Source organism: Cynoglossus semilaevis, chromosome 9 (assembly GCF_000523025.1).
Source record: "Cynoglossus semilaevis isolate Cse_v1.0 chromosome 9, Cse_v1.0, whole genome shotgun sequence".
Taxonomy (NCBI): domain Eukaryota; kingdom Metazoa; phylum Chordata; class Actinopteri; order Pleuronectiformes; family Cynoglossidae; genus Cynoglossus; species Cynoglossus semilaevis.
The window spans coordinates 19,280,845-19,298,079 of record NC_024315.1 but is presented as its reverse complement, the minus strand read 5'-3'; the positions used below and the strand labels follow the sequence as shown (position 1 = coordinate 19,298,079).

The 17,235-nt window shown below is 39.6% G+C and overlaps 2 protein-coding genes across 3 annotated transcripts in view; one reads left to right on the top strand and one right to left on the bottom strand.

Annotated features, from left to right (window-relative positions):
• The first annotated feature begins 8,402 nt into the window (after positions 1–8,402).
• LOC103384339 (keratin, type I cytoskeletal 13-like) lies at positions 8,403–11,133 on the top strand. Its single transcript, XM_008317828.3, has 8 exons — positions 8,403–8,924; positions 9,032–9,114; positions 9,209–9,365; positions 9,502–9,663; positions 9,768–9,893; positions 10,401–10,621; positions 10,733–10,746; positions 10,838–11,133. Exons 1-8 carry the CDS (start codon positions 8,493–8,495, stop codon positions 10,879–10,881), a joined length of 1,239 nt encoding a protein of 412 aa, XP_008316050.1. The 5' UTR covers positions 8,403–8,492; the 3' UTR covers positions 10,882–11,133.
• Positions 11,134–14,868: 3,735 nt separating this feature from the next.
• The window catches only part of LOC103384338 (stromal membrane-associated protein 1-like), a 13,414-nt gene continuing 11,047 nt past the window's right edge, over positions 14,869–17,235 (bottom strand). For both annotated transcript variants that reach the window (XM_008317824.3, XM_008317827.3), the window contains exon 10: positions 14,869–15,525. In XM_008317824.3, coding sequence (XP_008316046.1) covers positions 15,391–15,525 — 135 coding nt within the window. In that variant the 3' untranslated portion in view covers positions 14,869–15,390. The remainder of the gene's footprint in view (positions 15,526–17,235) is intronic.

The following is a 17,235-nucleotide window of genomic DNA, read 5'->3' as shown; positions in this document are numbered from 1 at the left end:
TTTTTTTCCTTTAAAAGATTTACAGTTTATCTAATGAACCGTAATTGATGACTACAAGGTGGTCAACAAAAAATGAGAGGTACTGATCTGTGTAAATATATTATTATATTTTCTTTAAAAGGACTCGAAAAGCCCCTTCCTCTTCCAACATGACTGTGCACCAGTGCACAAAGCAAGGTCCATAAAGACATGGATGACAGAGTCTGGTGTGGATGAACTTGACTGGCCTGCACAGAGTCCTGACCTGAACCCGATAGAACACCTTTGGGATGAATTAGGGCCTTCTTGACCAACATCAGTGTGTGACCTCACCAATGCGCTTTTGGAAGAATGGTCAAAAATTCCTATAAACACTCTCCTCAACCTTGTGGACAGTCTTCCCAGAAGAGTTGAAGCTGTAATAGCTGCAAAAGGTGGACCGACATCATATTGAACTCTGGGTTAGGAATGGGATGGCACTTCAGTTCATAGTATGAGTCAAGGCAGGTGAGCGAATACCTTTGGCAATATAGTGTATGTTCTGGCCAACAGAACTTCAGAAACAGGGAGGAATGGCCACGCAATTGTCAAGGTCTTACAGGAACCGGCTGGTCATTTCAGTGTTTTCTCATTGAATACGTGAGTTTTAGCACAAGTCAAATGGTTGATAATAGCAGAGAATATCATTTTTTTCCACAGCATACTACAACCTTTACAAACACCAGGACTGTGACTCCAAGTACAAACACTAATAATGATTATCAGTACTACTACTACTTTGACCAATACTACAGTGTCACTGTATTTTTTTTTCTTGCTGTATTATGGCTATTTCCTAAAAGACAGACAGTCAGCACAGTATTTCTTATTTTGTGTAACTTTGTTGGTCTCTAACACGTTTAGGGTTAAAAATCTGTTTCTCCAAACACAACTTGTGGCACTGTACATGTTAAACTTTTGAACTTTTTAATCGGTTTCTTATCTCCACGAGGAGAAACATTTTTGCTTTTAATTATCTCGATAGACTTGTTCTATCGAGATAATTAAAACAAAAATGTTGCTGTGCCTCTCTTCACCGCATACCATCGCAATCCTTTGGGGTTGCAGTGAGTTCCTTTTTTTTTAGATTAGATTAGAAGCAGCTGGAAAAATATTTGAATGTAGTGTGGCATGATAGGAGGCGGTGACACACCTTTGTGTACTCACGCAGACAGGGTGTGGCGTTTTGTCAGTGCCTCGACAAGAGAGTTGGTAGATGTACCAAGATGACCTGGAAAAGTGAAAAGGGGAAAACGTTTCTTTATCTATTACATCTATTACATTTATAGTTCATTGTATTGTTCAAAACCATTTTTGTAATTTGTTTTTTTTTTTTAAAAATGGAACAAATAGAGGAGCACTTCAAACCAGATAAAATTAATGAAGACAGTGCTTCTCAAATAATGGTGCCCACTGGGGTAGGGTGCAGTTTGAGGTGTCACAGGAGGCGTGAGAGAGGATTCCAGTTTACTGTCTTTATTCACGCTTGAACGATAAACACGATACAGTCACTAGATGGCAGCAGAGTCGGCTTTATTAATCTACAGTGATAATCAGGGGATAGGTATGTAGAATGCTGGTTCCAGCAACTCATACAGTGGTTTGTACAGATAAGTAAATAAATATTACCAGGCGCTCAATAGGGGGTGCAACAACTTCTTTCCTGGTCTTTTTATTTATTTCCTTTTTTTTTTTTTTTTGCTGCAATGAAAGTCTGTTGCTCACGTATATATCGCTATATTCAGTAGCGATATATACGTGTTTACTGTCTTTATTCACGCTTGAACGATAAACAAACCTATAGTCACTAGATGGCAGCAGAGTCGGCTTTATTAATCTACAGTGATAATCAGGGGATAGGTATGTAGAATGCTGGTTCCAGCAACTCATACAGTGGTTTGTACAGATAAGTAAATAAATATTACCAGGCGCTCAATAGGGGGTGCAACAACTTCTTTCCTGGTCTTTTTATTTATTTCCTTTTTTTTTTTTTTTGCTGCAATGCAAGTCTGTTGCTCGCGTATATATCGCTATATTCTAATGTCGGTCATCATGGTGGTACTCAGAGAGCTCAATGTTTTCCCAGGTGGTACAGAGTATAACAAGTTTGAGAACCACTTCGCTAGGGGGTGCATGGTAGAAAATATTTGATATTACCATTTGTTAGACATGGATAGATATGGATATGATGGATATGGATAGATTGATTACTAAAATACCACGTTAAAGACAATTTTCTGTTCACAAAAAGATATGGAAAAACGAGAGCGAGGATTAAAAATTACATTATTATTATCAGGTATTCATTTTACACATCTTTTTTTTTTTCGGCATTGGACAAAATCCCACCTTGCCCGCTCTATCATCTGTGAAATAGTTTGGGTGTGGCTGTGTGTGATAATCAGTTGCATGTGAGAGAGACAGGCAGAGACATCTCAGCCCTTATTGTCTCCAATGAACCACATCTGTGACTCATTACAGCAACTCTCTGAGCTGTTCTGCTTACACAAATAAATCTGCCTGTGCACAAGGCACTACCCTAGACTTGGAATGAGTGAAATGTTTCAAGGGTGCTGTCATTGTGCGAGAGAGAAAAAAGAAAGTGTTCAGCTTTTTTTTTTGCAAACGTGTTATTAATCACTTTAAAGTTGGGTTTGGTGCAATGGAAAGCCGTATTAAATAGAATGTAGTAGTCGCAAAAACACAAGGTAGTAAAAGAAGATCTCTCTGAAACTGGTTCCCAAACTGGGGGGTATGTCCCTTTTAGGGTCCGAGCTGTTTCGTTTTGTCTAACTAAAGGGGTACATTCAAGAGATTGAAGCTTAAAAAGAGAAAAGAAAAATCTGTTTCAAGCTTCAGCTTCCCCGGTTTAAAAAAGCCTGAATGGCTTTTGGGACCATTACCTATTACAAAGTAAAATGTTGCTATAAAGACAGCAAAAAAAGACAACAAAAAAGCGCAAACACACAAACCAGCATCAAGGACCAGGAGAGAAACAATAACAAAAATCTTACATTTACAGCGATCAAAATCTTTTCATTTTCTTGTTCTTCTTTATGTCCTACGAATTCCCTGGCCTTTGTAATTTTCCGCTTTTTATTTTTGTTGTGTGTCTGCTTGTTTTGTGTCGATTTTGTACCTGTACTTTTGTACCGTATTTTCTGGACTTGAAGTTGCTCAAGCATAAGTCTCATCAGTGCCCTCTAGCGGCTGTCAGTGTGAAACTAACGAACATGTACATTTTTAGTGATAAGGGAGTGGCAGATACGAGTACACAAGCCTAGAGTGCCCTCTAGCGGCGGTCAGTGTGAAAATAACAAACATGTGAAATTGTATATTTTAATATGTAAGTCGCACCTGAGTATAGGTTGCAAACCCAGCTAAAGAAAATGAAAAAAAGTGCGACTTATAGTACAGAAAAGGGTACTTGTTATAGTAATACAAAACGTTAACGTTAACATGTGAATGATTGAATTCAGGACCTTAAGGTTTGTTTTAGGTTTTGTGTTTGTTCTAGAAGCACAATGAAATGACATAAGAAATAAGGAATAAAAATGTCATGTAGAATGAAATGACATAAGAAATAAGGAATACAAATGTCATGCAGTTATTATTATTATTATTATTATCTTTAAAAAAAAAAGAAAAAGAAAAATGAATTCCCCATTTTACAGCTTGAAGCAGAGCTGCTAGACAAAATGATTGTTTTTTCCCCCCATCTATTTAAGATAATGGATAACTTCCTTCTTTTGTCCACTACTTGGGTCAGACCTAAGTGTCTCAGCGGCATAGTTGCTGAGAAGACTAGTGACTACACCGTTGCATCTGCTTCCGCATACGGCTAAGATGGAAAGAACGTGTATTTTCTAAGCATTCCATGGAGGTAATGTGGACTTTTCTTAACTTAACTTAACTTAACTTAAACATTGTTTTCTGAGAGCCTGCAAAAATATCATATCTTGAATGATAACAAGCCTCCAGTCACTAGGTGGCAGCAACTGAATACAGTGGTTTGTACAGATTAAAATATACATGTTATCAGGTTCCAGAGGTGTGGACTCGAGTCACAAGACTTGGACTCGAGTCAGACTCGAGTCGTCAATTTGATGACTTTAGACTCGACTTGACAAAATGCAAAGAGACTTGCAACTCGACTTGGACTTTAACATCAATGACCCGTGACTTAACTTGGACTTGGGCCCTTTGACTCGACAAGAATTGATACTTTCTCCAAAACCCAAAGTGATCTGTGTAAATATATGATTATAGAAACGTAAGGACTTGGGACTTGACTTGACACTTTTTAGTCTTGACTTGGACTCGACTCGGACTTTGCCTGTCTTGACTTGAGACCTGACTCGGACTTGAGTGCAAAGACTTGAGACTTACTTACAGGGAGGGGGGCGTGAAAACAATTCTGTTCCCAAGGGGGAGGGGGCATGACAGAAAATAATTGCCAACCACTGCATTACTTTAGCGTAACAGAACCAAGTGATAAACAAAATGTTATTATAGTCAAACATGCATTACTTGAATAAACCGTACATATTTATGAAAGAAGAAAGAAGTAAAAATAACTAACAGCATTTAACTAAAAAAAAATGTTTTTATGGTCTTTAGGCATGCCCTGTTTTATTTCTGATTTGTGTAACGCACTCCCTCCCATCTGTTCTGTTGAAGTTATGCAGCTGTCTCTTCGTGCTTGTCTCAGTGGCTTTGCTATGATTTCTACCAAGTACCTTAATATTTTTTATTAGTATGAATAAATGTGTCCTTTCCATGAACATTAGCAGTGGGTAACATTCACTTTTCACTACAGCCTTGGCAAAGCCAGATTTTTAACATCAACTCTTCACTCACAAGTCCATGTTTTGAACTTGAACAGTCCAATCACACCCCTGATTCTAAAATGATAGCCAGCCTATCAAAACACTGCTTGTATTTATAGTGCCTATATTTTTAAGGCAAAAAAACCCCAAAAAACATGTGGAAACAGCAAGGAAAAACAACGTTTTTGTGACACAGTACAAAATACAGTTGGTCCTCACTTAATGGCAAAATTGTAAAGTATGTCTTTAGTGACAATGAATCACAGTTGTCACGTCGTGCGGAATGCATTGGCAGCATTGGAGCATGGAGTCGTGAGTGAGTACCGTAATTTCTGGACTATTGAGCACACCTGAATATAAGCCGCATCCATTAATAAAAAAAAATTAATTGTACATACTGTACATAGACTGCACTTTTCTATAAGCCGCAGGTGTCCACATTGTAACATGGGACATTTAGACAGAAAGATGTTGCACAAAAGTCTGTGTAGGTTCTCAGCCATCCAGGTCATTTAATCGGAAAAAAAAATCCAAAAAATCATGGGATGGGTGTCTCCATCCCACACATCTACGGACTTCCTAAAGCGCATAAGATCGCTGCGTAAGATGGGTGCTGTTAAAGGGGACATGGTTGGTGGTACACATAAAGGAAGACAGAAACCTTTACATTGACGTCTGCAGGAAACCCACCCGCACCGACCAGTATTTACTTTGACTCACATCATCACCCGTTACAACACAAATTGGGAGTTATCAGCACCCTGAATCACCAGGGCCAAACACATTCCTTCACAAGAGGAGGACAAGGCTAAGGGGACCAGTCCCACATCAAAGGAGCTTTAAAGACCTGTGGCTACCCCAATTGGGCCTTTCTTCAAAAGGACGGTAGGACGGTAACAAACGGAACAACATTGTCATTCCTTATGTTGCTGGGACCTCCGAAAAACTTAGAGAGAATTTCCAAAGGACAAAATACATCACCACAAACGGAGCCGCTTTGCAGGACGTGCTAACGCCCGTGGGACTGGAGCTTATGTCCTCCCCTGTTGATTCGAAGGAACCGCCTGAGCTCACACATAAACATATAGTGGGGCATGTCCTGTGGGAGTTGGGGAGTGGGGGGGGGGTTCCATTGTAATATACATAGCTTGCTGGACAGAAGTGTGCCGCTTGAACGATAAACAGTCACTCCGGTCACTAGGTGGCGGCAACTCATGCAGTGGTTTGTACAGATTGGAAAATAACATCTTATCAGATTCAGATCAGAGGGGTGGGGCGTGAAAACATTTCTGTCCCCGAGGGAAGGCATGATGGAAAAATAACTACAGGATTACGCAAGGAATTTTGTGATAAAGAGAAAAGGTCAAAATGGCCTGAATATTCAAATCAAAGTAAAACAGCGTTGAGTGTCTTGCCGTGACATAAACCAGTTACTCTAAATTCATGTAAGGACATTTTACAGTGTAAAGGGTCTCAGGACAAAGAAATGTGAGCAATGTTTGTGTACGTTTGCTTCGACTTAGACAGTGTTTACTCAGATAACATAACCTTGACTTGTTATTAGCATTCGTTGAATACATGTCCTCATATAGAGACCAACAACCGTTCACACTCACGTTAAATCTATGGTTCATGTAGAGTCAGGTGTGTAACTGAAATCGTCTCAGCAATTGATTACTGTTTATTCAAATGACAAATAATGTTCATTGCACTGTCTAATAAAAATAAAAATAAAAAATTCAAGACCATAAAACACTTTTTGTGTGAGGCTTAATGACATGCCGACACCTTTAGGGGGTGCTGTTATAGGAGGAAGTGTAGGGGGAGGGGTGGCTAGAGGAAGAGGGAGGATGGCAGATAAACAGTCGCGCACACATACAACAGGGTTGTGTGAATAGTGTATTGTAGTTAAAAAGTCAAGGCGATGTGTGAAACATGCTGGAACTGGTGGCGCTGTCCAATAAAAAGAAACACAACACAACACTTGCTCCGTTGCTCCATTGCTCCCACTCAATCCTATCTCATATTCACATACCGTATGATCAAAAAGTACTTCTTTTAATATACACTTCAAAAAAAGAACAATAAGCCCCGCTCAAGGAAAAATCACAAGAATTCAGTTGTTGTTTTTCCGGGGGAAGAGGGGGAGATAGTTTTGCCCAAGGTCAAAGGATGAGATCATAGTGGAACCTTGTTCTATATGCAAACCCTTCCCCCCCCCTGCAATGGGTGATAAGCAGTATTTTGAGAAAGTATTTTGTCCTGGGAACATGTTTTTACCTTATTTCTTGTTTTTCCTTTTTGTTGGAAGTTTGTTTTTTTTTTGTACAGATGAAATATTTACCAGTGTAGAAGAAATGGTTACCTTGTGGTACAGGAGTAGCAGATAGTGGTACGCAAGCCTAGAGTGCCCTCTAGCGGCTGTCAGTGTAAAAACTAACAAAAGTGTAATTATATATTTTAATATATTATTGTCCGAAAAAATTAACTTAACTGTGGGTTTTAGTCCTTGACAAAAATGGTGCGACAGCATCATTTAGGTGACATAAACCTAATATATTTAGCAATGTAGAAACATACAAAGACATACAAAGACATACACATATTATTAACGACTTCAAAATAGGAGTAATCAAGGTTACGCGATGGCACTGATATTGGCAGATATTCTCGGTCAAAGTTTTGGTATGATTCGTGACAAAATATGATATGATATGTGCCAGCACAGTGCTAAAATACCACTAACATGCTAGATGCCTAGCTGCCTAGCTGCCTATTTCACCGCTAGACATCATTATGTCTTTTCACAGACCACCACCACCAACAACAACAACAACAACAAAATAACCTATGACCTAGCACACACACTGCTAATACTACAAATCTTTGACCGCATGGTCAAAGAACACTCAATCGACGCACTCAAAATGCCAACATAACTGCATGCCTGTTAAATGGCCTCGGTGTCGCCAACTAGTCAAAATCTGATTGGTTAAAGAAGACATTTTGTTTTGCTATTAAGGAAGGTTGGGGTTTTTTTTTTTTAACTGGGGTGGGGCTGATAAATTACAGATTCCGGGACAGTTTAGTCCAGCAGAAAAGGCTTCGTATAATAGCACCATCTACAGGACTGGGAAGGATATGCTACATGCTGGATACTGTGAAACACCGAACACCATAATAAGTGAAATCAATGACATACTTACACTTTATAAACCAACCTCTTTATGTAATAGTATTTGCTGACACTAAAGACATTACTGAAACATTACTGCGTCAACCCACGGTGAAAGGAAAAAGAGGAAAAAAATGATTTTTCTTTTCATACGGTTTAATGATTGACTCATGGTAAACTAAAACACACACACACACACACACAGAAAGGGATTTAGAAAAATGAACTCTGATCCTGTAGGAAAGAAAATGGTCCCACACTGCAACAGCCTGTGGTAGGAGTGTAAAGGGAAACTCCCTCCTTCGTTCTCTGCCTCCCTCCCTTCCTCCTTGAAGCCAGGCCCGCCCCAGTCACGCACTATATGAAGAGCCTGTCCGCGTTATTGAACCCTCACCGTCCTGCTTGTCTTCAGCAGCTCAGCAGCACTCCTTTCAGTTCTCCTGTGAACCCGCAGACGATTTCCAGCCATAATGAACACCAGAAGCATCAGACAAAGTCGCAGCTACACATCCAGTGTTCCCACCAAGGCTTACAGTGTGTCCGGCCTCAGCTACGGAGGCCCGCGCATTTCTTCTTCCGTCTCGCGCACCGTTTCCTCTGGCTATGGTGGAGGAATGGCCATGGGTGGTGGCGGTAGCTATGGTGGAGGAATGTCCATGTGTGGTAGCGGTGGCTTCAATCTGTCCAGTGCCGCGGACCAGAGCTCCATTCATCTCAATGAGAAGGCCACCATGCAGAACCTGAATGACCGCCTGGCCTCCTACCTTGAAAAGGTCCGTTCCCTGGAGGCGGCGAATGCCAAGCTGGAAGTGCAGATCCGAGAGTACTACGAGAAGAAGGGGCCCGCAGCAGAGAGGGACTACAGCAACTACTGGGCCATTATCAACGATCTGAAGGACAAGGTATGATAGATTTGGTTTTTTTGTTTTTTTTGATTTCTATTCTATCTCACCTGTTGATTCATTTTTCCTTTATTAACATCATTTGTTGTCACTGCTGTTGCTTTCAGATCGCCGCTGCGACCATTGCCAACGCCAACGTCCTGCTGCAGATTGACAACTCCAAACTCGCTGCCGACGACTTCAAAACCAAGTGAGGACCAAATCTATGCGTGTATACATGCATCCGTGCGTATATGCATTCCTGTTACTTATTCGTGTTTCTTTTACGCTACAACTCTTATTAGATTCGAGCATGAGCTCATGATGCGCCAGTCGGTTGAGGCCGATATTGCCAACCTGCGCCGTCTCCTTGACCAGACCACCTTGACAAAGGCCGACCTGGAAATGCAGATCGAAGGGTTGCAGGATGAGCTGGCTTACCTCAAGAAAAATCACGCAGAGGTAACTGACGCCATTTCTCGGGCTACGCCGAAAACCAGTCCTGTTTTGGAAAACAGCTAGTTCAGTTCAAAGCCACTGTCGAAATGCTGCTTAAAGATGATCTCGCCCTGATGCCTAATGTTTTCATGCATTTAAGGACCTTGCAGCGATGCGCTCCCAGCTTACTGGCACAGTCAACGTGGAGGTTGACGCCGCACCTCAGGTAGACCTCAACAAAATCCTGGACGAGATCCGTCAACAGTATGAAGCGATCACTGATAAACACAGACGGGATCAGGAGGCCTGGTTTAATGATCAGGTAAAACTAATTAGCCACAAGTTAAACTCGCTAACGCCCCATCTAAGTAAGTAAGTAAACGTCATGTCTATATCAAACTTTTTTTTTTTATTTCCCCAATACAGTCAGCCAGCCTGTCTAAGGAGGTAGCTGTCAGCACTGAAACAATCCAGACGTCCAAGACAGAGATCAGTGACCTACGGCGCACACTGCAGGGCTTGGAGATTGAGCTGCAGTCACAGCTTAGCATGGTAAGACAAAAAAACAAACAAAAAACAAACAAAAAACAAACAACAACCCAAACCCATCTGAATGGGAAAGGCATGAAAAACAAAAAAAGTCTAAGAGACTATGTATTAGGAAGAACAAAAGAAAGACAGAAAGACAGACAGACTTAGAAAATAAGAAAGAAAATAGGAAGAGAGGTAGTGGTTCGAAAAGAGAGACAAAAAAGGCAAAAGATTCTGGACTCAAATAACGAAACGCTTTGGCACAGAACACAGCACATAAGGGGAAACATGAGGCACTGAATCACACTTCAGGAATGTTAGGGTGTACGGCACATAAACGGCCATTCTCCTCCCTTTTTTATCTCTGCCCAGCTTAAGATAATCCTTCAACTATTCTTGCAAGAGAAACACATCTCTCCATTCCTCCCTACTGGGGGAGGGTGGCCCATACACAATAATGTTACATTTTTTTGCTGACCTGTCCGAAACATGCCACTCAGGGAGTGTGTTCCCTTTCCTTCCCTTTAGAAAGGAGCGCTGGAGAACACATTAGCAGAGACAGAAAATCGTTACAGCGCCATGCTTGGCGGATTCCAGAACACCATCAACATGCTAGAAGCTGAACTGGGCAACGTGCGCGCCAGCATTGAGCAACAGGGTCAAGACTATAAGATGCTGCTGGATATTAAGACCAGGCTGGAGCAGGAGATCGCCACCTACAGGGGCCTGCTGGAGACAGAGGAGTCCAGGTAGACGCCCATTGAGGAGACAAGAGTGATCTGATACGAAAGGCTTGCAATCAGTATTTTCCTCTCACTTTGTTTCTTCTTTTCTCTTTTCTCCGTATTATCACATGACAGACCACTCAGTACGGGTAAGCAAATTCCTGGCTTCATAGGAGGTATTGCACCGCAGCATGGCCGGCGTTAAAATTGTATTTATTTATTTATTTTTTATTTTTACAGGAGGCTCCAAGACCACAATCACAACAACGACTGTGCGAAGCTAAGAGGACCGACTGGCAGACAAAAAAGTTCTAAGACACGCAGACAAACAGGCACGCGCTGATGTCACCGAAGCCGTTTCACGCGACAAGTCGAGCCACGCTGAATAAAATGCTGAACAACAGGCCTATTTGACTTCAGGAATGAATCATGAATTGTTTTGAAGTTGCAAATGGAATAATAATAAGTGTTTGACATGGGCGTGTTTGTACGTGTGTGTGTGTGTGAACAAATAAAACTGCCAGTAAACTAAAAAATCAAATTCTCAATGACTTTCATTTCCAAAAAAAAAAAAAAAAAAAAAATCTGTACCATAGGAGGAAATCTCGTCATCTTGTTATGTAACAAGAGCTGTTGTCAGGAAAGAGCGAACAATGGTTCAGTTCTCTGGTGCGGGAGACTTGTTGATTTAGGAAAAAAGGAGCTCAGCTCAGCGCCTCTAAAAAAAAAAAAAAAAATCACTGAGCAAATAAGCAAAGGGGGCCAGAGAGGTACTTTAAACAAGACACTCCCAAGAATATGACTAATGTTTGCCGTTAAGCCCTTTTCTGTTGTTTTACATGGAGACGGTTACCAAGTAGCCAGAACACAAATGGATAGAAAACTCCCAGCAATAATGCCACCAGTGAGTAACTAAACAAAGAAGGTCATTGTGCAAAGAAACGAGCTATCTTGACGATACTTTAACCTCTGTTGTGTACTCAGGTTGTGTTATAAAACCGACATCAATAATTGACTAAGTAAATGACTGGGGTTAGCCTCTGGATATCAGAATACAGCACGATAAACATTTGAAAGCAGAATGTCATGATTGGTCGAAGGCGGAAAGTGTAAAATGAATGCCTGATAGTAATAATATTGCGAAGAAGGCTGTAATTTTTAATTCTCGCTTTTGCGTTTGCTGTTGCCCATTGAATCTGTGCCCCATTTATGCTAGCATAAAATGGACAACTTTAAGGTATGGGAAAATATTTTCTTTTAAATGTGTGAAATAAAAGAGTCTGAAAACTCCTCGTTTTATTTTTGGGGATAAGGGGCAAACATATTCGTATGAACCTGCTTCCTACAATAAATAATAAAGGGATAGTTTTTTTTTTTTTTAAGATACAAATCTTATGCACAAAGAGCTACAGGAATCCAATTTGATGCTAATTTGTTAACAGCATTTTTTTGTTCTTTTCTTCCTGTCTTGGCTTCTTGCCATTTACGTTATTACATCATCCCCTGAAGTTAGAGCAAAGGAAGATTTATGGGTTCCTTGAATTAGTAAATAGCTTGTACAAATTGTTTTTTGATTCAGCAACTGACATTCAACTGACAAGATGATTGTGGGAGTTTGAAAGAGACTGTTGTTTTGTTTGGCAGTCATTTTTATTTGCCTCAATGGAGTTTAACAGCTTTGGGTAAATATATAAAAAGAAAATTCCTTCCTAAATAATCAATATAAAGTCGATTTTGTATAGTAAGTAAGTACAGTCAAGCAGGGGTCCCCACTGGTCCGGGGACTGGTGCCGGGTTGTAAGTCGTTTGATACCAGGACGCAGTGGGACACAGTGGAAAAAAATGTATTTCAGTTTCACTAAGTTACTTCATTCGCAAAGAATCCAGTTTATATGCATTTACTTTTTTCAATGAACGACAATCTGGAAATGTTTCGAAACAATAGGTCATTCATACTCCGATATATTTTACTCCTGAAATTTAATGATCCTTCAACTGGTATCACTGGCCCGCAGTAACAGCTGGTACTGGCCAACCAGTCCTTGGTCCAAAAAAGGTTAGGGACCGCTGCAATAAAGCACTTTATCGATTGTGAGTCCAAGGGACAACACTGTGATTGACAAATTAATAACTGTTTAACTGATCCATAAAAAGCCATGTAGGCTATCATGGAGCAATCCGCTGATGGCAGTGAGTTTGGTTAACGCAAGATTTATGATTCTGGAAATCAAGAGGTTGCTACGCTTGTGCAAATGTGATCTTTGAATCCTTGGAATTTGTAGTCTTGCTTGTAATAGTGACTTTGTCTTCTAAAAAAAGCAATCACACATGAGAACGTTTTCACAAGCTGGAGGGAATACCATGACTGTGTGCTAAAAGTCTCAGATACAGTACAGCTGACCTTCCTCAGAAAAAAAAAAATTCTCGACAGTGCGGACGCCGAAGCGAGGCAAACGCGAAACAGATTCAACGTTCAACGTGCCACCACGAGTTTGGTTTATGCTGGTTGTTTCTTCCCAAACGGTGCCACAATAGGTGTGGTATTGTTTTGTGTAAGCCTCTGTCAATAAAAAGGCATGTGGCTGCGACTTGGCTGCGCAGGAGGACTATTAAGTAGGTGTTAAGCAAGCATGGCTGGTTTGAGGAACCACACCCTGCATATAATCTGGGAGAACTGGGAGTGTCCACTGGGTGGTGTTCTGGGTGGGGCCCCTAGTGCTTACAACAGCTAGGTGGCAAATACATGTGCTGCGTTCCATTATAACAAACTGAGATTATGAAATGAATAGATTACTTTAGAGAGTGTTCCGTGTACTGCATAGTTGTGCGGTGAAATGTATTCAACCAGGGCGTGTCTGGTGTTTAAACAAACAGTCTGATTAAAAAAAAAAAAAAACTTCAAAGGTGCAAAGAAGTGCTTCAATGTCAGGGCAAGAAAGGAACAAAAGAATTCCAGTGTTGAGTAAGGCATATTTACCTTATAAGAGTTTTGCTTGAGTGAGATTCTAATTATTTTATATTTTCTAATTTAAGTCTATGGCTTATTATAAAGAAATCGGTTAAGTCAGTGGTTCCAAAACTTTCTCTGCCGCCCCCCCCCCCCCTTTGGTTTTCAAGATAATTTCAGTGCCTCCAAGGACACATTTTTGTCTTGTGTATTAAACACATTTTAAATGTACCATATCTTTTCGGACAATAAGTCGCAATTTTTTTAGATGGGTTTGAGACTTATACTCAGGTGCGAACATAGAATTTCACTTTTGCTAGTTTCATTTTTACAGCCACCAGAGGGCACTCTAGGCTTATGTACCAGTATCTGCTACTCCTGTACAACTGAAAATGTACACATTCGTTATTTTCACACCAACAGCCGCTGGAGGGCACTCTAGACTTCTATACAACTCCTGTAAGTCGCACTTTTTTTCATCCTTTGACTAGTGCCGCTTATACTCCGAAGCAACTTACATATGTATGTTTTCTTTTTCTTCCTCATTATGCAGTTTTTGGCTGGTGCAACTTAAACTCTGGAGCATCTTATAGTGCGGAAAATACCGTAACTGTTTTCACAGACCTTTATCTTTTATGTTAAACTTTTTATATAACCAGGAAAATACCGTAACTGTTTTCACAGACAATTTTATATAACCATTGTTTTTATGTATTGCCAACTTTGTTTTGTGTTTATGGACTCATGGATGAAGCCCTGCATGCTCTGACCATTGGCAGGCTTGTCAACTCAAGTGGCACAGTTCTAGCAGTTCACCCTATTCCCAGATTTAAAAGCCCGGTTCTATCCTTTCTACATTACCAAGTATCCATTTTCTGGAAGTCCATAGACATAGACTCAACTTACTGCCCCACCTGCATTTGATTATTGTCTGCAGCCGTTGCTTTAAACATGTCCCAGCCCATGCCCGTCCTGCTGGCCAAACCCTCACTTCCTTCTCTCCCTGATCCACAGGGCTTTATGTGCTTGAAATTAGTAATACAGACTGATGGTCTGAAGATCCTAGGTTGGGGCAGGGTGTTGCCCTGCATGCCTCTTTGACATTGGTGTAGGCCAAGCCTAGTTTGTTCCCTCCCCTCAATTGAGAAAAAAAATAGTCTTTTTCTTTCCAGCATACTCTAAATATATATATAGCCTTTGTAATATTTTTCACGGTTTTCATTTATTTTCAAAACTAGAGATGGCGTATTTGTATGAACCTCCAAACATGGGCAGATCCAAATATTAAACAGAATGTTTGTCAACACAAGACAGGGGTCAAGGGTAAGATGTTGGTTGTTACTTTAATTTTATAGGGAAAACAAAAGTACTCTGAAAGGTTATACACACAGTATATGCAAGCAGTACTTGACAGACAATATAGTGGACCTTGCCCCTTTAAATATGATTCGTTTAAACGTTCTATAATCTTATATTTATAAAGTGATACAATGAAATTGTGTGTAACTGGTCCTGCAGCTTTTTCTCCATATGGTGGTATAATTTCTGTTGGAACCTTGCTTTTTTTTTCTTTCTTTCTCCCATGAAAAGTTAAGATCAAAAACGATAATGCTACGATATAGTCACACCCTCCAGTTGACTCACAAAAAGAGAAAAAAACACATGGAGAGAGAGGGGGGGTGGGGCGGCGGGGGGAGAGAATGTGGTAGCTTTTGAAGGTCCGTGAGTATTTGGCCATCAGTTCAGTTTGTGAAAGACCAAGCAAACAGCAAATTCATTGTACTTTTTGTGTGATCTAGATTTCCTTTTTTTTTTTTTTTAATCCCACCACCATGTGTCTGAAGATTTACTTCCATAGCTGTGTACTCAGAGTCGGGGCAGATCCAGCTGCAGTCCATCCACCCATAGATGATGATGGCTGGCTAAACGTCATCTGGCCACCCGTACCATTCAGAGAGAATGCTGACATCTGCTGGTTCACCTAAGGATGGACATTTTGACATTAAAAAAACAAACAAACAAAAAAAAAAAAACTCACAAATGAGGGGGGGGTAGTTTGCTTGGGTCAATATCTGTGTGCAAATACTTGTGTATATACAGTATATTGTGTAAATCTTTCAAGTTAAGTTAAAAACACATGTTTTGTATTATGAAAAAAAAGGAACAAACAAACAAAAAAAAAAAAACTCACAAATGAGGGGGGGGATCCGGACTATAAGTCACACTTTTTTTCATCCTTTGGCTGGGTTTGTGACTTATACTCAAGTGCGACTTATATATTAAAATATATAATTTCACGTTTGTTATTTTCACACTGTGTTTTACTCATGGAGTATTAACTCTAAACTGCCATCTAGCGGTCAAACCAAGGCGCTCAAAGCCTTGAAGGGCTTCTAGACTGACTCCCATACACGTATTACATATATATATATAAATACCGTACATATAGATCCATGTTCTACCACGCCTTTTACTACACTGACTTAATATAGATATATTGATATATATTGTATTACATGTATACTGTATATGTGTGTATGTATGTATATATATATGTATATGGTATATATGCTACCGTATGTTCTGCCATGCGTTTCAAATCACTCAATATAAAATATATATTTACAGTACGTGCATGTGTATGTATGTGTGTACATATATTCATTTATACTATATTCATAGTACACTTGATTATATAAATAGGACAATAATATAGTATGTGTAATATAGTATATAGTATATAGTGTAGTACTTTAGTATGTGTATAGTTAACAACAATATAATGTGTACAGTATATGTGTGTATGTATATATACATGTATATAGTATATATGCTACCGTATTTTCTGCCATGCTTTTCAAATCACTTTATATAAAATATATATTTTATATTAAGTGTATGTATGTATGTGTGCACATATATTAATTTATACTATATTCATACTACACTTGATTATATAAATAGAACAATAATATAGTATGTGTAATATAGTATAGTATAGTACTTTAGTATGTGTATGTGTATAGTTAACAACAATAACAATCTAGACCAAACTATCCTAAAGGGAACTCCCGAGGCATCAATAAAGTTCTTTCTTTCTTTTTATCTATCTATTCATTCTCTCGGCTCCACAACTAGTTCCCGCAAAAACTAGTTGGCGAGTTTTAACTCAATATGTCAAAATTATTTAACAAAACTTTCTTAATAAATTTATGGGAGATAACGACGTAATCCCAAATTGTACATTTTTTTAACAAAAGGAATAACAACAATGGTCTGAACTGAAATAACGTAAAACTGACGGAAAAAAAACAACAACTGAAAATTAACCAATAAAAATCAAGTCATTGCTTTTGAATTGTGGTTCAACAGAATCATTCAAAAACGCCTAATAAAGTGACTTGAAGAAAAAATACTGTTTCCCTTAATATTTTGTCGATTTTGAGGCAATCACTGCAATCAAACTTAACAAATTTAATTCTGTAACTGTAAATGAGTCTTCTGCACCTGTCAACAGGTTTTTGGCCCACGGCTCGTGAGAAAACTGCTCAAGATGTCTCAGGTTTGAAGGGTGCCTTCTCGGTACACCATGGTTGAGCTCCTTCCACAAACACCATGCCTGATCCTCCACCATATTTCATATGAGGAACAGTGTTTTTTTTTTTTACTTGATACACTTCAATTGTGGGTC

Excerpts from the sequence above, each read along its gene's own strand:
- LOC103384339 (XM_008317828.3), top strand. The coding sequence starts at position 8,493 with ATGAACACCAGAAGCATCAGACAAAGTCGCAGCTACACATCCAGTGTT. Across the intron at positions 8,925-9,031 it reads TCAACGATCTGAAGGACAAG|ATCGCCGCTGCGACCATTGC; the intron begins GTATGATAGATT and ends TGTTGCTTTCAG. Across the intron at positions 9,115-9,208 it reads GCCGACGACTTCAAAACCAA|ATTCGAGCATGAGCTCATGA; the intron begins GTGAGGACCAAA and ends AACTCTTATTAG.